General features: G+C 37.7%; 3 protein-coding genes across 5 annotated transcripts in view; 2 read left to right on the forward strand and 1 right to left on the reverse strand.

The window, feature by feature from the left end:
* The window catches only part of LOC117420034 (DENN domain-containing protein 11-like), a 37072-nt gene extending 29786 nt beyond the window's left edge, over positions 1 to 7286 (forward strand). The window contains exons 7-9 of the mRNA XM_058986468.1: positions 1294 to 1444; positions 4024 to 4092; positions 4709 to 7286. Of these exons, the coding sequence (XP_058842451.1) occupies positions 1294 to 1444; positions 4024 to 4092; positions 4709 to 4904 (416 nt within the window). The 3' untranslated portion in view covers positions 4905 to 7286. The remainder of the gene's footprint in view (positions 1 to 1293; positions 1445 to 4023; positions 4093 to 4708) is intronic.
* Positions 7287 to 7643: 357 nt separating this feature from the next.
* Positions 7644 to 21866, reverse strand: agk (acylglycerol kinase). Its single transcript, XM_034032364.3, has 15 exons — positions 21448 to 21866; positions 20739 to 20778; positions 20245 to 20324; positions 19636 to 19711; positions 19176 to 19268; positions 17643 to 17675; positions 16490 to 16584; positions 15178 to 15247; positions 14666 to 14745; positions 13885 to 13942; positions 12104 to 12248; positions 10799 to 10896; positions 9573 to 9643; positions 9384 to 9468; positions 7644 to 8861 (listed from the first exon to the last, which is right to left on the reverse strand). The coding sequence occupies exons 1-15, from the start codon at positions 21555 to 21557 to the stop codon at positions 8736 to 8738; spliced, it is 1260 nt and encodes a 419-aa protein (XP_033888255.3). The 5' UTR covers positions 21558 to 21866; the 3' UTR covers positions 7644 to 8735.
* A 110-nt stretch (positions 21867 to 21976) lies between these two features.
* The window catches only part of nup205 (nucleoporin 205), a 57669-nt gene continuing 52868 nt past the window's right edge, over positions 21977 to 26777 (forward strand). For all 3 annotated transcript variants that reach the window (XM_058986463.1, XM_058986464.1, XM_058986465.1), the window contains exons 1-4: positions 21977 to 22230; positions 23857 to 23999; positions 25117 to 25288; positions 25727 to 25871. In XM_058986463.1, coding sequence (XP_058842446.1) covers positions 22203 to 22230; positions 23857 to 23999; positions 25117 to 25288; positions 25727 to 25871 — 488 coding nt within the window. In that variant the 5' untranslated portion in view covers positions 21977 to 22202. The remainder of the gene's footprint in view (positions 22231 to 23856; positions 24000 to 25116; positions 25289 to 25726; positions 25872 to 26777) is intronic.

Consider the following 26777-nt stretch of genomic DNA (forward strand, 5'->3'; position numbering starts at 1 on the left):
AATCCACAAATCAGATGTTTTCACCTTGTTATTGAGTGATTACCCCTGTACTGTACCTTTGGCTGTTTGAAAAAACAGCACTGACTGCAACAGCAAGTATGGCTGAAAAGAGAAATACAATGAGCATCAGCATGAAAATTCAGTGTGTAAAAAAAAAAAAAAAAAAACTCTGTTAGATGCTGTGCGCTTGCTAAGGCATGATTGGAACTCTGTCAGTCAGCACACCATGCAACATTGCTTCAAAAAAGCTGGGTTTTCTGTAGTTGACGAGGAGTGTTGGTGAAAATACAACCGAAACTGAAACTCTGACAACACCAGAGGGGATGTTAGCGGAAGAATTTTCAGCTGTGTCCCCTTGGCGACCAGGACGCTCTGCCTGAAACAGACAACGATAGGCATGCGTACTACGCTTTTAACACTGGCGTTAACGCTGACCATACTGAGTTTGCTGTCTATACTAGCAAAAAACAGACCTTCCAGATGCACGTCAGAGTTTTTTTGCTGGAAACAATCATGTTTTTTATTTGTCTTAGTACAGATTTTTAACCGCATACACGCTTGTTTGTTTTATTATTTGTTTATTTACCAGACAATTTAGCAGTTTAGCAGTTATTTAGCAGTTTATTTAGCAGACAAATAATAAAACAAACAAGCATGTGTGCGGCTTGTTTGTTTTGTTTACTGTACTGGTGATTGGCGGACATTTTGAATGTCAGGTTATTGTGGGGAGTTTATACCGTCCATCGCTTACTGCGGGTGAATCACGTTAACACTAACGCGCCCGTTCTAAGCGGTGGCGACTGTGCTGATGTAGTGAATAAAGATTTTAAGTATAGCTTATGAACCACTCTTCCAGCTGTCAGAGTAATGACCTGGAATGAGCATTAATTAAACGACATTTGATGTTCATGAAATATTTAATTGTTAAAGAACGCAACACAAGTCTAGAAAACATTAATGAATAGCAAACATTATCTATTTAATTAAAACAACCTTTAAGAGGTCTTTTAAATAAATCATGGGTGAGCTTTGTCAATAGGGCCAATGGTTTTTAAATAGATTTTTTTTCAAATTTTAGTAAATACACTTCAGCCATTGCCCTATTCAGCCTGCTATTTCAGTGGTTTTTGAATACGGGCGTCAGTTATTCTTATTTCTGACTTGAAACTTGCTTGATTTAACAGCCCCCCATCTGCTTATCGTATTCATGCCCCCCCCAGTAATAAAGCAGTCACCTTGAACTTTAGACTGATTAAAAATGTTTTAATTGTATTTGACACTGTTTTTTCTCAGGCACGACAGAGAAGATTTTTGAGGAGAAGAAGGGTCTGTACGATGTCTATGTGGACAATCAGAATGTAAGAACGCATCATGAGAACCTGCAGCCGCTGCTGAGGATAAATGGTGCCGACCGAGACAAGTATCGCAAACTCAGCGAACAAAGGTACCGAAACACAGGGCTTGCTAATCCGGATCTGCGTAAGGGCTTCATCTTCGCACAGCTGACAGTGAGACTGCACTGCAGATTATGTACATAATGAAACTCAGGCCATGAATCCTCCTTTACCATCAAATAATAAATACTAGCATTAAATATTAAATTCATGTATCAAATGTTAAATTTTAATATCAAATAATAAATTCAACATTGAATATTAAATGCAAGTATTGAATGTTAAATACTACCATTGAATGTTAAATGCAACAGTCAAATGTTAAAAACTAGCATCAAACATTAAATATGTACCTTATACATTCAATGTGCCTTTTATCCATTCGATGTACGCTTTATCCATTCAATGTGCCTTTTATCAACTATGCAACTTTTTTCATATAAAACAGGTAAAACAACAAGACTTTAATTTCTACAGACGGCACAAGACAGCTTCCGTATTTCAGTTTGAAAATCGAAGCCTCTCATTGGCTGAACAGGTTAACAGGTAACAAGGAGGAACACCGATCTCCCCGATGTGGAAGGGGAGGGAATGGGCGGGGCGGATGGGATTGATTGACAGTTTGCAAGTGCATGCATCGAACAGATAAAAAGCACATCGAATGACAAAGTGCACACCGAATGGATAAAAGGCACATTGAATGTATAAAGTACATATTTTTTTTTTATTTTATTTTTTTTAATTTAGTCGTTGCCAATTAGTTTTTATTATTTTCTCCCCAATTTGAAATGCCCAATTATTTTTTAGGCTCAGCTCAACGCTACTACCCCTGCGCTGACTCGGGAGGGGCGAAGATGAACACACGCTGTCCTCCGAAGCGTGTGCCGTCAGCCGCCCGCTTCTTTACACACTGCGAACTCACCGTGCAGCCGCCTCAGAGCTACAGTGTCGGAGGACAACGCATCTCTCGGGCAGCTTACAGGCAAGCCCGCAGGCGCCCGGCCAGACTACAGGGGTCACTGGTGCGCGGTGAGCCGAGGACACCCTGGCCGACCTAACCCTCCCTCCCCCCGGCGAGGCTCGGCCAATTGAGCGCCGCCCCCTGGAAGCTCCTGTCCACGGTCGGCTGTGGAATAGCCTGGACTCGAACTCGCGACGTCCAGGCTATAGAGCGCATCCTGCACTCTATAGCGAGTGCTTTTACTGGATGCGCCACTCGGGAGCCCCCATAAAGTACATATTTAATGTTTGATGCTAGTTTTTACCATTCGACTGTTGCATTTAACATTCGATGTTGAATTTAACATTCAATACTTGCATTTAATATTCGATGTTGAATTTATTATTTGATGTTCAAATTTAACATTTGATATTAAACTTTAACATTTGATCCATGAATTTGATATTTTTCTGTCTTAAGCGAAACTAATAATATTTAACATTACTACTTTGTCACGTGCCACTGTTTCAGAAAAAGGTTTTTTTTTAACCTTTTCGTTTTGAAGCAATGCACTATTCGCAACCTTTTTCATTTTTGATTGCTGTCCGAGTCTGAATGCCGCTGGATCGTAGCTCGACGTATGTGATCCAATGATCCAATTTCAAAATACTTTGCCACCAGTAGAATGCAAAATTATTGTACACAATCCGCTGCAGTAATTATTGTAGATTTTTTTTAAATTCATTTTGGACGCTCGCTTAACACTACCATTTGAGGTCTCCTAGGATACTAAACCTGCCCCGGATGCCCATCTACCAATCAATGAGGAGAGCCCAGAGTGGTTATTGGCTGCTGTTATGTGTCAATCAATAAATCTTGTCCAGTTTTCTTTTTGAAATTAAAACAAGCTTATAATCACATCAGGAACTTGGACCGGTACACATATATTCATTGTATTTAAGTGCAGGGTGAAAGTACACAAAATAGACAGTTTTCACAGTGAAGAATGAATTTCACGGTCCGTGTCATGTTTTTCACAGCCGTGAAATAGCTAGGGCCTTAGTAAGTGTAAGCAAATCCACGTTGGCGAGACGGTTCTCTGAGCTCTCCAGTATGTGACACATTTTTGGTTGTGACGTGGTATGTAGATTGATTAGGCCTATACATGTATGTAACAGATATTCCAAATATATTGGTTGTGATGTGGGCAGTAAGTCGAGATATTATACATTTTCAACTATGGAGACGCAAAATAAAATTATCAACTACAGTCGCTGTCGAAAGTTCTGTTGCAGGAATGGGTAGGCTACCTCTGATGTACTGTTTGGAAAAATGACAATATAGTTATATATACTGAAGATGATGCAAATCTAAGTGGCTATATAATCATGTAAAGTAAAAAGTGAAATGCATCTCTGCAGCCGCGGCACCCTGGAAGGGACTGCTGCTTTCGCTAGCAGAAGCTGGGCCACGTAATTCATAAATTGTAACCAACAGCAAATAAAAAAAAAAGAGAGAGATCAAATTATTTCCATGTGAATAGGCCATAATGTAAATAATGAGTGTACTGTATATGCACAGCCTGATCCTGTCCCACAAGCGCAGTTAAATTGAAGTGTTCATAGAAGGTGGTTGTACAGTAACTGGGTTGTGTTTGACGAGCTCCTGCCCTTGGGCTTTTCTCTACAGGCAGATGCTGCTCTACTCCCAGCAGGTAGACCGGGACTGTAGCTCCAATGAAGAGGACCTCTTCATTCTGTAAGTAGCTGTGGTTTGCATGGGAGGGTCATGCAATGCTGTGTGTGGTTGCAATCAATTATTGTGAAAATATCAATAATGTCCAGTTCATTTAATGTATTGACTTACTAAATACAATTTCTTGACCAGTAGTCTTTCTCAGTGCTTTCAAACTAGAATGATCGTAATACTGCTGCCCTAAGTTTACAAACTTGATTTTCACATCGATTTCAGTTTTTTTTTTGTTCAGTTTTTTTGTTTAATCGTCTATTGTCTTTTATTTAGTGGGTCAATAAATCTACCAATAAAAACCCCAGCTAGATTAAAAAATTGTTAGAGTGGTGGTTTTTAGCCACTGTGAAGATCATTAAATGCAATATGCAATTTGGTCACGCTTCATAGTACTTTAATATACCTAGAGAACCGTTTATCCAATTGATGAAATTTGTATCACAATCTGGTGATGCATGTGGATGTCGGTTTTACATGTGAATACGGTGGTTTTAGACCATGGTGATTTACGTTTTATTGATACTTCTCTAATCGAATGTCACCGACATCGTTGTGTTATCGCTCAGCAACGGGGACGTACTGGAGGTGTTCGTAATCAATTGTTTTGACCTGCCCTGCGTTCCAGGTTCTTCATGGAGCAGAACAACCGGATATTCCAGATGCTGTTGGAGGTGTCGGCCAGCCAGGACAAGACGCTGACAGAGGAGCATGTGCGGGGGATGGGGCTGGACCCCCAGGGAGACCGCAGCTTCCTCATCGACCTGCTGGAGGTGTACGGCATCGATGTCATGCTGGTTATAGACAACCCCTGCTGCCCCTGAGCTGAGGGTCTGTCCGCCTGTGTGCCTCTGTGTGACTGTGGCTCAGTGTTTGGGACCTGTATCCACAAAGCTATTGGATATACAGTAGTGTGCAAACGTATTAGAACACCCCATTGCTTCTGTTGTTTTGATTTGTTGTACATATGAAATCAAACCACTGTAACTGAATATTTTGGAAAATTGTCAAAATAGACAAATTAGTGATTGTATAATTTAATTGATGACTGTAATAGACCACACATGCAATTAATTTATAACGGCAAGAGAAAAGGAACAACACATAGCCACAAATGGTAAAATGCATGAGTCACAGAAGTTGTTTTTGATGTCTAATTAAAGCACAAAGTGGTCGAACATTTTCACACGAGTGCCTGTTGTTCTATATCACTGATTACTGAGAGAGAATTGACATGCTCACATCCAGAGGTTTTCTTGCAGGTACGTATATAAAGGATATCAAAATGACAAACCGTGAGGTGTTCTAATACATTTGCACACAAAAAAGCAAAGGTCTACAAGATGGTACATTTGCCTACAAGTGACGGCCAAAAATAAAATATTTGCTATGAAAGTTGTTTCAACTTTAATGAAGTAACTAAGCTTACATTTGTAGAAATTGTCTATTACTACATTCTTATTTCTTTCATGTGTGTCGAATCCTATGCAGGGTCTTTTTGGGGTAATTTGTGTAATGTGAGCGCCATTGTTAAACAGCTTCAGTGTTCAGTTTGTTGTTTAGCATTGCGAGACGTGATACAAGTGGGCCTCACAGGATTCAGTACAAATAATATTGCAACAGACTAGTCCATTACTGAAAATAAACCCTATGGTAGTTCCATCAGAGGTTAAAATAACTTCCACAGTAAATATTTCATTTATGGATGTCACTTGTAGGAAAAATCTTACACCATTTTCCTTTCTGGGAAAGTCTGGACCATATCGTCACTTCTGGGGTTTCTTCAAAGCATCTTGAAAAAATAATGAATTGACTGTGAATACCCTGAACCTGTAATCTGGGTTGTCTGCAGCAATGCTGCATGGAGGTCATTCTGACTGCCAGCACTGTTCTATTCAACCCCCTTTGACTCTCATCACAAAATGTAATGTGGACCGACTTTGTAAAATACCTTGTGCAAGCAGCACGCAAGAGCCGTAAAGTAGCTTGGGGAGACTTTTGTTGGAACAGGCTTTTGTGTATATGCGTAAGGGGAAAACATATTTATTTAATGTTTTAAGAAAAAAAAAAAAAAATCTATATATTTATTTATTGATGTTCTCCCAGTGGGGCAGTGGTGTTGTCAGCTGACCTGGCCACGGAAGTGACAGTCATTGCTGTTGTGTGATTGTTATCTTTGTATTTGTTTTAAATTTTTAGCCAACTGGAGGAGATGTGTGGAGTGATGTTGTTCTTTTGCACATGTGCACTGGGTTTTACTAGCTGGCTGATTTTAAGGTTCATTGTTTTTGCTGTTTATTTTTGAGGAGTGCACAAAATACCGTGTTAAATCACTCAACTCGTGGACAAAGTCTGCTGGACATGAGTGACACCCAGCTTGTCTGCTTACAGTCTCAGATGCCTTCGTTCCTGCTACACTCAAATCAGGCGGGTTTAATGATGGCTCACCATAAACGTTACTCTAAAAGAGTAGCTGTTTGTATGAAGGTATTCTGTGTGAAAGTAAATAACAAAAACAAAGAACCCTGTGATTGACCACTTACTGCAGTGAATTTGCAAACATTATTGACTGCAAAGAAACGTGGCCCAGCGTTGAACCAGGGAACCAACTTCGAAAATAACCACAAGTGCAATCTATCAGAGCAGAATAGGAAGAACGTTATTAAAGAAAATCCTGAATTACTTCAAAAGGTTATAAGGAGTTGAAAATGTATTTTCCATGCTGCTTCCCTACATGCTGTAGCCAGTGCCTGCTTTTGGGTCAGCAATAAAGACCTTTTTCACCTGTCTATTAATACCCAGTTCTAGTATTGGATGAATCAAGATGAAAGTAGGAATTAATCTGACACTTCCCCAAAATAATTAAAATGAGTACTTCATTTAATTAGACCAAACATTTTCATGTACTCATATTTTGTCAGTCCAATTAATCTTTGCTGTTAAGCTAAATTACAAAGCATAACTGTCTGTAAAATTCGAAATAATAATTTTCCAGCCTGAACTCTTCTGGTTATTTGGCTGCTTGACTTTCAGTAAACATCCTACTAAAAACGAATTAACCAAAGTGTACCAGTAGCCAGGTTTTTATATTTATGTATTTCCATTGTAATACTGTATGTGGGTGAACGGAACTGTTTGACAGAACTATGTTATGGTATTTGAGATGGGGACGATTCACCAAAAACTTAATATTTAAAGCAGATAAAGGATCAAAAACGATCTGCTAATGAGTTTCATAAAGTTCTAGTGAATAGACAAACCTGTTTCATTCATGTGAATAAATCCAAGCTATGAATTTTTCTTTCATAATCCTAAAAGCTGGTGTGTTTCCTTTTATTTTTAAGGCTGCAGTAGACATTTTTCTTTCTGGCAGGCATCTGTTATATTCATTGTTTTAAAATGTTCCCCCACCCCCCAATTTAGAATGTCCAATTATGTTCCCTCAACACAGCAATTCCCTATAACAGCTCAGATCTGAAGGTCAGCGGGCAACCTCCGATCTCATCGGGACACTCCCCCTGGCAGGAATTACTGCTATCACAAAATAAAAATCTATTCAGGAATACTGCGATATTCAGAATTTATTCATCAGTCCTAATACTTGCTGGACGATGACATACATTTAATACAAAACACAGTACATCATCTTACAATGCATGATATTTCCATTACAAAATAAGACATGTAAATGATCACTTCTGGTCAATAGTTTTCCATGGTAAAATATTGTTTCAGTTATGATACAAACAAGTAAATTAGGTTACACAGAAAAAAATATATTTTAATATTCAATATTCAGGCAAAATTCTTGGGTGAGTAAATTTCTTTTGAGGGAATCTGAAATAAGGCTGTAAGACAGTAAAACGAAAGCAAAGATCTTAACCGTTTAAACAAAATGACCTGTTTCATGAGAACCTTGCATTCAGCAAAACATTCTCTCAGTTATAGTCTGGTGCACTGTAAACCACTGAATTAAATACAAAAGTAAAATATAAAGATGGTATAATAAATTTAAAATTCTCATTGAAGTTGTGTATGCTAGTTAAAACCTTTACAGCTGGTTTCACAGACACTGATTAACTACTTTTAGATAAAATAATCCACAATTAGTGATCAGTCTCTGAAACCAGCCGTTTTCTGTTACATTTTTACAGCCTCAGCCGATGGGGATCCATCATTTACAGACCCTTAAATGAGAACCTGTAAGCCTCTCAAAAATCAACTGTGTCTTAAGTATGGCCGGCCCATATATAAGAACTAATTTTAGTCAGAATATGAAGCCCATCCTCCTGCAAGCAAAATTGGACGTTCTGATGTGGATCTACAATGGAAAGCAATGCATGCTGGACAAGATGGGACTGGCTATTCCAGTATCTTATCCAAAGATTCCAGTGGGCAAAACCATAAGCCGGGTACAGTAACACTTCTTATGACAAAATCATAAGCCGGGTACAGTAACACTTCTTATGACAAAACCATAAGCCGGGTACAGTAACACTTCTTATGACAAAACCATAAGCCGGGTACAGCAACACTTCTTATTTCAGCCACTGCGTCTGCATCTCAGTACCTTCAGCATCTCTTGAAGCATGTGACCAAGTCTGCACAGTTTTGCTTCAGTAGACACTTTTTTGATTTCCTTTCATGCCTTGTGCCTAGTTCAGCAAGTCATGTTTACGGCCGGAATCGCAGAAAAAGTTGAGTTTCCGTGGCAACAGCGTGACCTCGACAGGCATGGCCTCGTATTCCTCATTGTCAATGCTGTAGAAACCAGCGCCATCCTGAGGGTGACAGGAAGTGCAGGGTCAGTGACAGAAAAACTGCTAATCTCACAGGCTAATATATTCTTTATATTCTGGGGCTTTAGTATACTTGACTAAAAACTGTCTGAGAATGTGCCAACTTAACTAGCTAACAAAATAGTTCCATAATTTGTTTCCACCACATAATTATGTTTGACAGACCTCTAAACCTACCGAGATTCGTTCTGCTCCTTTTTCTTGTACACAACCCATTTGCCTTTAAAGAAATTCTAGGAGATGTTAAATAAGTTCCATGTAATTTAATTAGGTATGGGAAAATGTATCCGTTGAGGGTGACAAGGAGCTGTTGTATTTTCTAACAGAGCCACACACTACTTTTCCAAGCACACTGTTAAAACTGCTTAAATATTGCACAGACTGTCAGTATTACAATCACTGTGCTGCCTCAAATCCCGCCTTCTACGGTGCAATCCTGGCAACAGCTCACCTTCCCCCACACACCACAGGAAAGTAGCTAAATTAAACAAGACAGCCACTCACCTTTGGCAGATTGAGTTGGCAGCTACTGGCCTGCACACAGACCCCACTCTCCGGACAGATAGACGGGTCTGTCAGCTTTGTGCTCCTGTACAGGCACACAGAATAATAAGCATAAGCACTCAATGTAATCAAAGAGGGTAACTGAATAAATTGCTGTGAATCGCAACACTTAGGTGAACAATACTTTACCCCATGGCGATGAAGTCCCCTTTACTGAGAGTGTCTGGTTCCACACAGATTGTCAGGGCATCTTCTGTGCGCTGTGAAGCAAATTACACGATTAACAGAAAACCCGGCAACAACTTGCTCCTTTTCTCCAAAGCTATTTTAAATTGGCAAAAGTTCACTTCCAAAATGTGAAAATAGAAACCTGCACATACTATATGTTTAATGGGTACATTAAACATATCTACCCAATTTTCACTCCTAACAACTCGTAACTATTAAACACTCAATAGCGCTGAATATAAATACTAAAGGAAACCTAAATTCAATGACAAATATTTCGGCTAGAATTATTTTTCAATGTCTTTAAATTTGAAGTCAAAATGTTGTCATTGAATTTAAGTTTATTTTAGTATTTCTAAGAATCACTGTCAAACATTAATAACAATTAATTGAGAATACACTAAAAAACAAAATGTTAAAGTATATTTTTTATTGTAAAGTTGTTAATAAAAGAAATGTAAAAGTTCAATGACAAGCGTTTCCATGAGACATAAAAAAAATAATAACTTCTAGTCAAAACATTTGTCATTGAATTCTTTAAGTTTCTTTTAGGATTTCTAAATGTATTGTTTTTAATAGTTATGGATGATAATGTAGTAACTAAACAGAAGCGTCACATTTAAACTTGACACCCCTGCTGTTTTGTTTTATACTTTGAACCAAATTTAGGGTTACAATAATTAAGCTTAAAGAGTAAGTAGCGGGGTTCCAAAAAATATAACGTTATATGTTTAACGTATAACATTTATAGTACAACTGTTTAAATTATGTACCTGTAATTTTCCTCTTCATTGTTAACATCCTGACAATTTTTTACACTTAACTGTCTGTTTCAAAGCTCTTTTCAAAATGTCCGCTCTAGTGCACTGGGGTTTGAGATCTGTCCTCTAAATCACTGCAGGAAGAGTGATTAAAAAAAAAAAACACACATAACAAGTGCTCTGACTTTTTTGTTCTGTACCACATCATGGACCGTTATTGCTGTGTTACTTGTTTGACAATGTGAGCAACAATGCTTACACTATCGGTGCACTAGAGCGCTATATTTTTCAGAATCCTGCTACTTACTCTTTGAATGGCTCAAACTCCTGTGAAATGGGTCTCTAGTTATTCTGTTCAAACTGTCAAGAATGAACACAGACACAAACACACACACACACACACACACACACACACACAGCCCTCACTTGGAGATCAGGGTTTCTGTTGTGAGTGCTGATTGACACTTCCACTGCTGACAGCTCCACCTCTTGCCAAGGCTCTGGTTCTGTCTCTTTTGGAGGTTCTGTTTAAATAAAACACTGACTGTTAAACAATCTCTTCCTTGCTTTCTAAAAACAGTGTTTTAAGGTGGTTGAAAAAAAGATTAATTTTAGATCTTAAAGTAATTGTAGCTAAACAAAAAAATTCAGTCTTACATGTTTTGCACTTCCAAAGGTCTCAAAAGGGCAGTTCTGAATTAAATATAGCACACATGTATTTTAGTTTTTAAAACATGATGGGCCATATTTTTAAAGCATTTACTGCAGTATATAATTAAATCTTTTTTTTTTAAAGAAGAACATTCTATGTAAATTGTACAAAACAGAAGCAAAAAGCTTTAGAGTGATTCGAAAGCGATGAATAGCAGATAAGTTAAGTTGGGACTTAAGTTATTATTATTATTGTTTGGTTCTAGTCTGTAAAATCTGCAGCTTATTTTCTTCTTTTAAAAAATATGAGTTCTATAATGACTGGAGTGAACACTTTGAAAATATATCCAGATATCTGGTACTACTTTAGGTTAAAGGAAGTTCTGTTTCTATGCCTTATTCTCAGGTTATCTGTTTGCATTTGCACTTCCTGGGTCATTTCATCTCAGAGGTATCCCCTGGGTCAAAGCTTGTTACAGGCTGAAAGGGGGAGCAGTCAATAAAGGGAGCAGATGGCTGGTGACAGGAAAGAAGCAATTGAAGGGGTGGGGACAACTTCACCCTCCAGGTGAAAAGACAAAGGACATGCAACACTATCTGAAAGAAAGGCTTGCAAACAGATATTTCTGAATTAGTGAACTAGCAGATATCATGCTCTAAATAAAAATGCTTACGATAACATTTATTTCTTTCAAAACTAGACATTTGTGACATATAATGAACGGAAGTACGCAAGCTGTAAGAGACCAGATTTTCAGAGGACCTCATTTCATTGTATGTTATTTGTACATGGTAATCTTACTAAGTGGGTCAATAAATCGCCCCAGGGAGTAACACCAGCATGACTAATACAGAGTTCAAGGAGATTTACACCCGCTTAGTAAGCAAGACAAATAAATAATGATGGAAACAGAAACAGCAATACATATTTAAACCAGATATTTAAAATGAAGAAGCTGAAAGAGATTTATGTAGCGTTACTTTTACATTTTTCTATTTTACTACTTAAAGAGTTACAGAGACAGTCTTCCACTGGGTGAAATGAGGAGGGTAAATACATGCCCCCCCTGCCTTACATACCCTCTTTGGGGGGAGACCAGTAAAGCGCCAGCCTGTGGAATATGCGGGTGAGGAGTTGCGGGCGGGAGGGTTCCTTGGTCTCATCGGGGGGCCGTGCTGTGGGGCCCAGGTACCTCAGAGACACCTGATGACTCTGTGGCCATTCCTGCGTCAAAATTAAAATACAAAATTCTAAATGACTTATTCATTTGAAGTGTGCTGACAGTATCCAAACTGTAGTAACGTGCCCCTTGCATGCACTTACATTTTTAGTAATTGAGAATATCAGAACATGTTATTATTGAGGCAACTCAATTTAAAAAGAAATAAAAATAACACACACACACACTTGCAGACAAAAGTATTTGGGCAGTTAAAAAAAGAAAGAGCACAAAGAAAGTGATTTCTATCATTTCTAATTGTTCTATTGAAAGATATAAATTAGAGATTCAGCTTTATAATAAAACAACAAATTATTACATAACATGCATGAAATGAAAAAACTAAATTTCATACTTTGACAAAAGTATTTGGGCCCCCTTACATTAGTATTTTGTGTTCCTACCCTTTGCTTGCTTTACAGCTTTTTATTTTGAAACCACTTTCCTGGTATCTTTCCGGAGATATTTTTGCGTATTCTTCAACACATACAGCTTTGAGTTCTGCAATCGACTTTGGTTTCCTTTTTGCAACAGCAGCCTTCAAGTCAATCCACAACATTTCGATGGGATTCAAGTCTGGGGACTGAGCTGGCAAATCCATAACTGTAATCTTACTTTTTTTCAGAAATTCTTTTGTAGACTTCGCAGAAGTCTGCTGGAATACAAACATCAGTCCAATGAGCCTTCTAGCACTGGGTAACAAATGAGAGTACAACATGTCTTGATATTTTGCAGCATTCATTGATCCTTCTACAATACAAAGGTCACCAGTGCCTGAGGAAGAAAAACAAGCCCATACCATCACACAACCTCCACCATGTTTAACACTATATAACATTTGGTTGAAGAAATCATCAGGCTTCTTCACGTATTCAATAGAAGACTCCAATCGCTTTCTTTTCTGTAGTGTTTTTAACAAAGGTTTGCATCTTGGTTTTCGCCCATGGACATTCATCTTGTTAAGGTATCGTTGAATTGTTCGCTCATGAATTTCTTGACCATCTTCTCTCAATTTTTGTGTCAAATCTTTTGCCAGGCTGCTCAAACGATTCTTCTTCCAGATTTTGCAGAAATCTTTCTTGGTCTTCCACACCTGGAGCTAGTTGCAGTAGTTCCTGTTCTCTTGTGTTTGTCAGTAATAGCCCACACAGTGCTTTTCGGTAAACAGAATCTTTCTGCTATTTTTCTGGTAGTTTCTCCTTTTTCGTTTAGTTGAATCACTGCCATTTTGAGATCGTTGCTGTACTCTTTAGCCTTATCCTTATTTGAATCACAAATTTCCAATTTATTTTTCAGCACTTGATTATGTATTTACTTATTCTATAACTATAATCAGGTGTTGGTTTTCAATCATGGTAACCGTCAATAATTAGCAACAAATGGGTTTAATACAAAATATGTTGATTGCCAAATATTTTTAGTTTTTACATGTTATTTTTCATTTATGCATGGTATGCAATAAGGTGTTCTTTTATTATGAAGCTGAATCTGTACTTTAATATATTTTTTAACTGCCCTCATACTTTGTCTGTGACTATATATATATATATATTTTAAATAAATTTAGAGTGCCCAATTATTTTACCCCAGATGGCTCCTTTCTTTGGTTGAGCTAAGAGAACATTTATAAAATTAGCATACCTTCAAAGTACTGAAAAAGTGAGCTGCCTTTGTTTTTAAAGGCCCAAGGTACCAATATCTGAAAATAAGTAAACATTGTTACATTTCTCTACAAGGCTCTTTGCATATTAACAGAATAGAAACAAATAAAATGGGGTCCATTTCAAGGATCTAAACCGTGGCAGATCTTAATACCAACACATGGGTCATTAAAAAAAAAAAAAAAAAAAAAAATCAAAACATATTAATTCAAAAAGCACATATTTTATAAGACTCATATGATATGGAGTTGTAGTAATAGTAAAAAAATAAAAAATTACATTACAAAATGTAGCTCTAAAATACCAGGACCCAGGCAGCTATTTCATTAAATGCATTCATACTTTTTAAAAGGATTTAACTGGTAGTTGAATTTTTGAGTGTCCAATTATTTTCTCCCCAATTTGAAGGTCAATTTGAACACTCTAAATACTGCAGATCAACACACAATGTCTGTGGTCAAGCCAATCCTTTCTTTTCACAAAATCTTAACTTACTGCAATTGACCTTTTCTATATTAAAAGCCCATCAGATGTAATAGGCATCCCATTTTCAAACTAATCACTGTTATTATACTGAAATGTTAGTACTTATAAAATAGTCATGACGGACCTTTAATGATGAGGACAACCATACACACTATGTTAAAGTTTAAACGTTTAGGCAATTACACTTCGCCCCCTGGCATGTATACAAATTAAAAATTAAAAAAGACCATTTCCATCTAAATTAAAACACGACGGTCTTAGTAAAGTAGACTTACTTGCTAATGTTTGCAGCTACATCTCTGTACGCTCCCCATTGCAAACAGGTCAAGGCAAACACTGGCTGCTCCGTCTCTCCCTGTCGATACAGAACAACAAGCAGGGGGATCAACAAACAAGAAAAAAAACACACTCCAATTCCGTTTCACAACAATATGGGATGCTGTTGCCTGGGCACCTAGCAACTGTGATCATTTGGGCATCTGTGTGAAACTTATTAAAGGAAAGAAAATGATCAAAGTAATAACCAAGTTCACTAAAATCAAATCGAACACTCATTTAAAGCCAAAATATTATATACAGCATACATATAATAGGTTTTAAAACTGAAAATGTATCAGTCAAGCCTGTTCCTGGTCTGCAGGTAAAGCACCTCATCAGGCACGATAGAATTCCAAGGCTGTGGTTGTTGAAAATCTGAAGAAGAGTTCAATCAGAAGCTGTAAGCCGGACACAAGAAAGTGCTCCATGTATTGTACTCCTCTCTTGTAAATTTTGCTTGGTTTCATACCTTTATCTGCAGCACATCTAGGGGGATAGTGTCTCCTTTCAGGATGGACAGGGTAGCATCAGTGATGTGCCTGAAAATGTCAAAAAACAAGCAAGGCTATTCAGGTGGCTGAAACAAAAGCACAAATTCCTGTATAAAATGTAGAGTAAGGACCCCCACAACTCCACACTGGGTTATTTATATACACCGGTTTTGCGGTTTACCGCGATTTAGGTACTTTACGGTATTGACATCGGTCCTGTTATTCTACACCGCAATATACTGTAATTATGGAAGTACAAAAGAAAGCAATGTTCGAGTTCCTATGAACTAAGTGAAGGAAAAGGCGATTTAATGAACACCTTTTTATTCAACATCCTCATCAGGGTTTACAGTTTTCTTCTGCAAACATGCTTCTAAACCAAGCGATGGTACTTGCAGCTTTAGCAAAGTGTCTGAGGAAGACCTTTCTCTGAACTGGTACTGTGTTTTGACAATGGTTTTGAAGGAAACTGTCAACGACACAGAATACAAGTTTCAATATCTCAATTAGCACAGACAAGCGACTGCAGCGGGACAGCATACTTATTCTCAAAATAGTTATTTACAGTATTAAAACTTTTTAAGGTAAGTGCTTGCAGACTCCACGTGTGTAATAATCATTAGTAACAGCACTGGAAGCTTGCTTGTGCAATGTCACGTGAACTGTGGATATAAATCTAACTACATACATCTTAGTACTAAAATACAGTTTTAATGGTGTTGCTATATGTATTTTATTTACCCCATGCCAAAAAAACCCAACTTTTTTCTGCTCTTGAATAACTTGCAGTGGTAAATGTTTGTGTTTGAAGCAATATGACTGATCTTCCTAATTCTGTTTCCCATAAGCTAAACAAAGCACTTTTTAGTTATTTATTTGTGTACTATAGAATTTTTCTAACAAACAGACTGCAGCTCCATGTTGTTTTGAGCAAAGGTTAGCTCTTAATAACACAATAATACATACTGTGGTAGAATAATATATTGTACAACTTTAGGTGTTCTTTTAAAGTTTTTAAATTTCAATTGTCTTAAAAAAAAAAAAGTTACAATTGGTATGCCTTTATTCAGCTTTGTCTTCGTAAAACATAAAATGCCAAAGCTGAAATCATTCCATAAAAGGAAGTATTTTTTTGTGAATTACAATTTACAGTAGAGGTATTTCTCAATTTTAGTAAGTCTTCATTTTGCATGATGGCCTATACCGCGTGATATTAAGGTTACCATGGTATTTGTTTTGAGGGTTATCATATTGTGCACATTCTATACCGACCCATCTTTAGGTACTTACTTGACTTTGTTGTCACTGTCTGGGTACAGAGTGTGATTCAGAGTGTTGCTGGTTCCCAGGGGGATGAAACCAATTGGAATTTTACTGAAGGTGGCCTAAAAAATAAAAAAATAAAAAATATACGTATGTATGTATATATATATATGGGGGTGCCTTGCCATAGTTCGGGACCTTTTCACTGTCTTGCTGTATGTAAAAGAAACATTTTCTGGACCACAGATGTAGTTAAACAGGACAGGGCCTGTATATTTATTCAAAAAAATCAAACAAAACAAAAGCCTAACTCCTCAAGGGAGTACTAACTAAACAGAGTACAGTCCCTGACTGACCATCGGGCAGCTAAGCTGCTTACCGATACAAAACTACAACACACCGTTGTTACACGGAAACACAGTACTTTACATGACTGCTTGGTGAATCTCCACATAACTTTATACATATGTAAAGACCTTCTTCTTGTCACGGATTTGTGGCACAGAAAAATTTAGTGTTCAAGTTGTGTAAATGCAGGTTTTTTGTGTCATTTTTAAAAGCTAGCAATAAGTACACATTTTTCATTTAAATGCTGCATATATAGACTACATGTATGGTCCGGTTTATTTTTATTCATTAATAAACCTATTTGCAGCTTGCATAATCGGAAAGAAAATGTCTCGGTGCTGCTAAATGCACCACCTGCAAGCCACAACTACTGGTACTACAGAAAATGACTTGTTTTCAGGCGTGACGTGTTTCAAGGGTGTTAACCTTGCTTCTGATTGGTCAGATTCATTCCAGTCACGTGACGAAAAAAAAAAAAATAGAAACAGGTTCTATTTTAGCGACGCGAAGTTTTCTCAAAGCGACATCGCTCGCGTCTGGTGTGGATACTGCCATTTGACTGCAGTGACTTCTAAATTATTCGCTCCCGTCCAGTGCGGACGCAGCTTTAGAGATTAGGTTAATAATGTGCTTTATAAAGCTTCTCTATTTTACTTAAGCATTTACAAGTCTTTCTAACAATGTTGTCCATAAACCCTGATGGCGATGGCAACTTTCAAGATGATAAAGCACCCATCCACCGCGGCAGAACTGCTTGTGAATGGTTTGAAAAGCATCACAGAAAAGACAGTTGATGTCAAAGAGATCAGAAATTCAATTTAAAACAACTCACCGCATCGGCTCGTCGCAGCAGACCAGTGATCACCTAAAGGGACAGACAATGAAATAAGTGAGGAAGAAGAACCATCCTCTATGGATCCAATAAGATACATTTAGACATGGTCACATTACCTAAAATCACACATTCATCATTATATGTTTTACTGACGTTGGCAATACTTTAAAGTAAAAGCCACATATATCCCTATGAAAAGATAATGCTTCTTCATGGTGTAAATACATGATACCGAGATGTATGAGGATGCACCTTTTCATGGTATGTAAAATACATTTATTCGACTGAAAAAGACAACCAATTCTTCACAAAATTCTAATTACTCATTATGTTCAGTTGTTTTTTTATTGTTCTAATTGTCAATAGAAGGTTTGTGATGTAAAGATGATTAATCACCTGTGGAAAACAAGTGTATAAAAAAGGGGTGTTCCTCTGTATCAAATTAAATGTACTCATGATTAAGACTCTGTTGAAACGCATTGAGATTTTGTTTGTGCTTTTTTGTTTTCTAAAGAATATGTGAAGAGAAAAGCTAAAATAAAAAATAAGAATAATGGAAATAAGTTGTTAAAATAAATTATTTTTGTGAAGAATTGGTTATCTTTTTCACTAAAATCAATGTATATGGGCCTGTTGGCAACCAATACAAGCAATCTTTATTTTCTCAAATGTAAAATATATTTAAAATGTCCTTCATTGAAAACAAAATCTGTGCTCAAATGAAACCAAACATGCATTTATTTTACAACCTGATGTAGATTAAAATCATATATTTTACAATCTGATGTAGATTAAAATCATATATTTTACAAGATTCATTTTGGTATATGAGCATTTGTTTCTAGAATTCTTGGAAGTATTTGAACTGCAAAATCTCATCAGACTATGCAACAATGTGACATGCATGCAGCAACTTGGGGTGTAACGATACACTACTGTCACGATAAAATATGAATCACAATATGCAGGTTTGCGATACAATACATGTGAGGTCCCTGATGGGGTAACAAGTTCATATGATCATTTAAATTGACTATTTTGTTAAAAGAAAAAAATGAATGAGATAGGAAGAGTATGTATTTATACCCACTATAAAACATACATATTTTTCATACAAGAACCATTTGGTCTTGTATCACAAAAGAAACCTCTTACATACCTCTATTATGATATGTAAAGAAAGTGCACAATGAATCATTACACCTCTTGCAACAACAGGACGATATATAGCACTAGGAAAAGCATTTTCGCTTTCAGGTAGGTAATGATATATATATATATTTTTTTTAAATGTAACAATTGGAATAAAAAGGATAAGAAATGGAACTTGGATGCATCAAAACCAGATCACTGATTTAAAATTTAAATACCAAGGTGATTTCATAATATTGCCGTTTTTATTTGATGTCCTTGGTATAGCTCGGGTCCTATATGCTAAATAACGGTGGGTTTCATTTGGCTTTAACATAGACAACTACTGGAGCAGACCACACAAGGAAAGAATGAGGAGATTCAGGCAGGACGCGCTACCTCCTGCAGGGTCCCGTCACCTCCAGCCACAATGATAAGATCGGTCTGCTCCATCAGATCCAGCAGCTTCTTTGCCTGGCCTTCATAGTCTGTCTGTAACAGATGAATTAAAGTGGTTGTAGCTAACAAAATCATTTCATAAGCCTTACCTGCATTGCACTTTCAGTCACCATATAGCTCTCAAATGTGCCGTTTTGAAAGAAACGCATGTTTAGCAAACAAGTCATTTCATTTTGAAACACCTGGTACTACATCTGGTTAAATAAAGCTCTCAGTTTGCTTCTCTTGCCTGGAAGCCTGTTACTGCTTTATTCCTATGTCATTCAAAGCCGCAATGTCTTCTGGGTCAAAACATCTTACTGGCTGCAAAGCATGTCAGTCATCTGGGGAAGCAGCTGGTTGGTTACTGACAGGAAACAATGTATGCTTGAGCTTTTACAGAAAATAAATCTCCATTTACCTTAACTAGTGTCACCTCTATGCCTGACAAGTATAAGATGGGGGCTGCATTTTTCTCAAAAAGGGTGCTTGCTTTCCTGGTAAGAGAGAGACAGAAATTCCTGTAAAAACATGAGCCTTCCGACAAGAGCTTCACTGCTATCCTTGCACTACCAGCCTTGTGGGACAGACAGAAAAAGCTTGCTTCCACAGGCTTGTAAGTGAGCTTAGTGCTTAGCTATACTGACCAGGTAAAACACAGCCTGACCTGAGTGTAGCACGGGCAGAGACATCTAAGGCTGTAAGCAGACAAGCTAGATTTCGATCATGTCTAACACTAGCCTTGTCAAACACCAAATCACAAAGACATGCAGGAAGCCCTTCAGTCCTTACTGGAAAACTGTGCCAGGAGGGCCACGGTAGAAAATAAAAACAATACTGTATTTGTAACTAGTTCAGAACTTGTTCTACATGAAAGGTAAATATTCAATTGAATACACAGAGGGCTTCATTTGAAAGAAGTTTCCCATCAAACTAATTTGCTTTCCAACAGATCGATTTATTGTGGCAGTTTGTAAGCTCCTCAATAATAAAAACTGAAAACGAATAACTTTCATGATGATCAGCTTACCTACTGCAGGCTGCGGGGTTGAGGATGACGGTGGCTTTTTTAAGCTGCACGTTCGCTGGGATAATCTGCTGGCCAAATTTCTAAACAGAACAAACGCAAAAAAAACGCGAAGTTAAGAAAAATGAAACATAATTGCCGATAGTCCAGAAAAAAAGGTGCATAAAAAAGTATACTCAGTAAGGCTATAAAGACAATAAACATAAACAACATCAGGGTATTATACAAATGGGGTATATGATTGAATGGTCCCCAATATGTAACCAATAAACTTAAAGTAAATGTAAATATCTGGTTTATTAGTTTAGGCAATGATTACACTTTTACTGCTGTTTCACAGACCCCCGATTCACACTAATCTTGGACAACTCATTGTCAATTTAGGTAAAGTAATCCACGATTGGACCTAATCAGGGTCTGTGAAACCAGTCTTAAACTCTTCTCCTTAACTTTTAATCTATTTAAAAATGAAACAAACAAACAAATAAGCATCTTACCAAAGCTTCCTGGCATGCTGCCCTCCGCAATAAATTGTCACTGAAAACATAAACAAAGACACCTGTCAGTCTGTCATCTTACAATTCTGAGGAGCAATAAAACAACTACCTTCACTGTCACATCACATCGGAGGCTGAAGCTGTCTTTTACCAAAATAAATTATTATAAAGTAACGTTTTATTTTTAATAGTTGATTATACATGACATCTAGGCGAATGTGTGTTAAAAAGGATACACAGTACCAACACAAACTATTTACAGTGGATGCAGATTATTTTGCCAATCTTTGCTCACTCAGACCCCAGCAGTGTGGAGTAGTGGTTAGGGCTCTGGACTCTTGACCGGAGGGTCGTGGGTTCAATCCCAGGTGGGGGACACTGCTGCTGTACCTTTGAGCAAGGTACTTTACCTAGATTGCTCCAGTAAAAACCCAACTGTATAAATGGGTAATTGTATGTAAAAATAATGTGACAATTGTAAGTCACGCTGGATAAGGGCGTCTGCTAAGAAATAAATAATAATACTTAATAATATTAATATACACGTATATAAGCAACCACTAAATATAATCCTAACGTAGCTAATAGGAGTCACTGCAATACACTTTTTTTTCAGAAATTACCAAGTACTACTGACTGCTGTTCAAAACATAATAAAATGATGATTATAACTATTGACTAGTGCAAAATTATTATTCAATTACTATACCAGTGTTTTCCATAGAGCCAGTGCCCCCCGTAAGATACAACACAGACCCCGAACACAGACTTCTTCCAGTGATTCCTCAGGGTCTGCAGGATTTTCAGCACTCTTGCCATTGTTAGGGACGATACACTGATATATGATATACAATAATTAATATACGATATAACATTACACAGGGCTCACAGGCTGTCTTGTGGTTTTGATCTCTAGCTGACTTTCTTCATTCACATGGGCAGCATGTGTACGTAGAAAAGCGGTCGGGAAGGAAACATGGAATGACACACATTCAGTTCCCATCACAAACACAGAATTTTGAAATAGGAGGGTAAATTTGTCCTATATGGTTTTTTTACTTGTCCAAAAATTATGTCTGTTTTTTCTTCTTAAAAGGACAATTAACTGCTAGAGGTACAAAACTTGAGAACAAAAAGTGTACCTCCATTAGCGTTATATAAAAACACCCATCGAGACTACATTTCCCAACAGGCAATGAGAATTTCCCTTTCCAAGCCTATCACAGGACCTCGCCTGAAGGAAAAAATATAGAGCATTGAACAATTTTTGTGGCCCCATGTAATTACAGCAATTAGGTCTGCTTAGAATGAGCACAATCTCATAATTTATATAAACTGTAAACTTAAAGCGAAATGTCAGTGAGGTAATTGTTTTTAAAAAGGCGATTTATTTATTTTCTATCTAGGCACGCATGGGGCAACCGCGGTTTTCCACCGTGTTAGTTTGCGAGGCTTAAATCAAAGATGGCAGCGCAGATGGCGGTAAATTCGGGTATGTGTTTTGAAATTATACTTTTAAATTAAAAAGGTCATAGTTATTTTATTTTACACTGATTCATTTATTCCGTTACTCGGTTATTCGAGTTGCTTTTTGGCGCGGTCCTTCCGTACCGGTGCATGAAACACAGAATGTGGATCATTCCATCAGTGCATCATGGTGGGGGAGCACAGCGCACAATTCGTGTTGTTTTTGAAAGCTAAAAAAACAAAAATGTACTACCAACCGAAACGGTAATGTAAAAAAAAAATAACCTACGAGTTAGTAGGTGTATGTGGGCTATTTGTGTGTGTGTCTTGTGTCAGAACAAGCCAGAATTCAAATGTGAACCACAGAATCAAACTGAAACTTTTTCTAATTCTCAGTTACTCGGTTTCGCTACATGTACAGTTTACGTTAACATGGTTAACTTAATGAACTCTCTCGATTTATATATATATATATATATATATATATATATATATATATATATTATAAAGTAAGTAAGTAACGACCCGGCAGTCTTATTTAGACTGGAGGGAGTGATCGCCTGCCCCGTGCTGCTCAGTCATACACTCTCCGCAAAACAAGTCCTCGGACTCCTCCTAGTTTTTTTGTTGACCGATTCAAATAAGAGAACTCGAGCTGGCAACAGTAAAAACGGAAGAAGGGTTTGGTTCTTGAGAGAAGAGAGCTAAAACAGTGTTAAAACCAGCAGCACACTTAGAAGAGGGAAGTCATTAATCAACGAGGTTTATTGTTTTGGAGGCGTGGGTCACGGCTGACAGTGACTAAATAATGACCTGCAAATAATAAACCGTGAATTGGGGAACTGGACCCGCTGTCTCCGTCTTCATTGTCACAAAACATTACAATATATACACTAAATCCCAATGAAATAACATAGATCATACTATGTTTCCCTAGGCCCTGGCACATGTCTTTTTAGGTTTACATTGTTTGAATTTTAAATATCCATCCATCTAACCATCCCTAGTCATTTCATTATCACACAGCAGTATTCATGAATCTTGCATACAACAAACTGTCTGAAAGTTTATTAGGAATGGCGGGCCACTTGCATGTTATCTGGTCGACTCGGTAATCTAAACTCCCGCTGACCTAGCTGAACCGTGTTGTAACGGAATGCTTGTAGATAAGAGCTGTAGAAACTGTTCTTATTCAGACGTTTACTGATTTTGTGATTTTAAATATGTATGAAATATAAAGCCCAGACTAGACCAGGCATTTTTTATGTGCTAAAGACTCAACTGGTTTGGATTAGAGTTTCCTTTAATACTCAAATCTGTTGAATTTTGCAGTTGATTGGAAAATAAGTGCGTTTTATAGTTGGTATGAAGGCAAACTTACCATGTCTCATTTTTTTCTTTTAACAAAATAGACCGTGATTAAATTATCATTTGATCTTATTACTATACAAGAAATCTATCAGGACCCGTGTATCATGACACCTATTGTGTTGTGACCTGCATCGCGATACGTAGCATGTCGTGACATTACACACCTGATGTACATGCACATACAAAGTATCATTGTTTTTTAGCATGTTAAAAATGTAAAGTGTTAACGTCGCTGTTGCACTGACAGTGGTTGTAGGTCTAACTTGTGCTGTGTTTCCAGCTGCTAGTCTGTGGGGGCCATTCAAAGAGTTGTGGGACACGGTGATTAATGCCATCTGGGGGAGGCAGCCCGAAGCTGTGCATCTGCTGGACCTGATCTTAAAGAAGCACAAACCTGACTTCATCTCCCTCTTCAAGAACCCGGTATGACTGCCCTAGGGCGGGGACTAGGGGAGGGTTCAATTGATTGAAATAAAAATGATTGAAAAACAAGGCACTGGCAATTTCTAAAAAAAAAAAGTGTTCCAAAAACAGTTCTTACCGTGCTTTCTCAGTCTATGGGCCGGACCAAATCAAACCCCAATCGCTCTTGCGAAAGAGTGTTTATGCGGTAATATCGCATTTTCTTTATCCCGAAACCAAAAGTAGCCATTTCCATTCCGCGAAAGGGGCGGAGAGATGTTTCGCAGGAGTAGGAGGGACCGCCAGCTGTTGACCAATCCCCAGCCGGTATTTGTGACATTTTGAAGGGGCGGACATACAACTACTACTAGTAGTAATCATAATAAAAATATGTTTATTATTATTAATAATAATAATAATAATAATAATAATAATAATAATAATAATAATAATCTGCTTTTATTTTTATTTTGTAAAATATTGAAAAATACAGACACGAGTTTGAAAGAAAACACACACACACACACACACACTTGACAATTACCTCGTTTCCACGACATCAGCAGCATCGTGCCACATTGTTATCATGATTTTTGTAAAAATCCATACCGTGCCCAGGCTTGTGTCAGCACCATGCAATGCCAGCATCCTCATACCCAACTGCCCAGAGCCCTGTTGTGCACAAGGCTGTATAGTAACTCCACAAGAACGAAGATTAAAAAAAATAAATAAATAATAATAATAAAAAATGTCGGTTAACAAAAAAACTCTGTGCGTGTATTATAAAATACCGAGATTTCGCTTGGAATTTTTCATGTGTTTTATTACCGCGAATGCTTTCGCGTCCTCGTTCGCTAAGAGCTAACTTTGATTTGGTCTGGCCCTATGCCAAAGTAATCCGACACAGAAACAAGAAGAAAGCAGCACACCAGAGGTCCATCGATTTATTAGTCTCTTACAGGATCGGATATGACAGCTTCTACTGTATTTTAATACAAACATATTTGCATGCGTTAGATTCAGGTAGTCTGTTATATTTTCACTTCCTATATTAAGGTAATGTAACAGGTACACTAATTGCAACATGTAACAAAGCAATGGCTTGTGGCAAGCTATATTGAATGGTTTGTCATGGCAGCCCAAGAGCAGCGAGCAGAAGGAAAAGGTGAGGAAGGCGAGTACAGATGGCATTTCCGTCCAGGGCCACCAGGGGACCCGACTCCTCCCTGAGCAGCTCCTCTCCGAGGCCTTCATCCTGAGCGACCTCTTCAACATCGGAGAGCTGGCCGCGCTGGAGCTGCTGCTGGCAGGTAATGGGGGCGGGCGGGGGGGGGTTATGTTTACCAGAACACCAGGCAATTTATCCCTGGCCATATTGCATAACAGTAAATGGATCTAATTTCACTCTTCATACTTTCATACAAGCCAAAAAAAAGCAAGTCTTGTTTATTATTTAGAACTGTAGTATATACCAAGCAAAGCAAAATAAAAATCATCAATGTTATGAAATTCACACTAGCATTTGTCTTTCTCTACTGGCTTGTGAATGCCACGGTATTCTGTGACACAATCGTAGCTCTTAAGATTAGTTTCTAATTATTTTTTTTATCAAATTTTCCACAGTAAGGAAAAATCATCACCTAAATAAATAAAATGGTGTATATTTTGAACTTGTGTTTTCCCTGCTTCCTTCCTCCCTTTCTCTTCTCATTTTGACCCCACTCTGTTTGTGCTATTGCCCTCTTCAGGAGAGCACCAGCAGCCTCATTTCCCTGGCCTCACTCGCGGTCTGGTTGCTGTCCTGCTCTACTGGGATGGGAAGAGATGCATTGCTAACTCACTGCGATCCCTGATCCAGTCTCGCCGCGGCAAGACCTTCACTCTGGAGCTCAGGTTAGCACCCCTCCCTGCTTTTTACTGCACTTTACCTTTTCGTTTGGATGCACTCCTTTTTGTTTGGGCAGGGATAAATATTTAACTAATCAAATAGTCAGTGCTTGACAAATATTTGAATGCAAAAACCATTTTAGTAGGGCTGAGCAGATACTTGAAAAACCAGTTCCCTTTAACATGTTTTACATTATTTATCGTTAATTACATGGAATAAGTTAATTACACAGCACAGTTCAAAGTTTGAACTTCGTACCAATCAATAACCATCTGACCATCTGATTTTGTACAGAACCTGTCGTGATCAAACTAACTAAAACCACTCAGATTTTGTGTCGTCTTTTTTTTTTCTGTTTGATATAAAATAATTTTGATTTCAATTCCTGATTTTAACTTTACTTGTTTTTTATATAAAAATGCATCATTGTTGCATTCAGTTGTTGGATTTAGTCCTGGACAACATTTAACCTCTGACTAACATTGACAAAAAATACACCTCCCAGCTTTCACAATGGTAGATTAGCTCTTAAGGCTGGTTCACACTGGGCATACAATTCAGACGGACTCTACGAACGGAAGCAGGCTGTAGTTCACACTGATCTTCTCCCTGCGTTAGTTCATTCTGATTGGTTTAAAAAAGACAACACTCTTCTGGAAGTTCGGCGAGTCGTGCACACAGCTGCATTTAACTTATACACTGTAGAACCACAGTGCCTCTTTTTTTATAAACAGCTGATCCAAAAAAATAATTATTGTGTGATTGACAGCAAATGCCACCATTAAGTTTCATGGTAAAATCACTGCCATTCGCTCAGACTTTGTTGAGCTGACCCACTCAATTTAACCATCCCGCTTTCAGTAAACACTGTACATGGGCTGCTGAGAGACACACATCAAACACAGTTTCAA

The sequence above is a fragment of the Acipenser ruthenus genome, chromosome 14 (genome assembly GCF_902713425.1).
Source record: "Acipenser ruthenus chromosome 14, fAciRut3.2 maternal haplotype, whole genome shotgun sequence".
Taxonomy (NCBI): Eukaryota; Metazoa; Chordata; class Actinopteri; order Acipenseriformes; family Acipenseridae; genus Acipenser; species Acipenser ruthenus.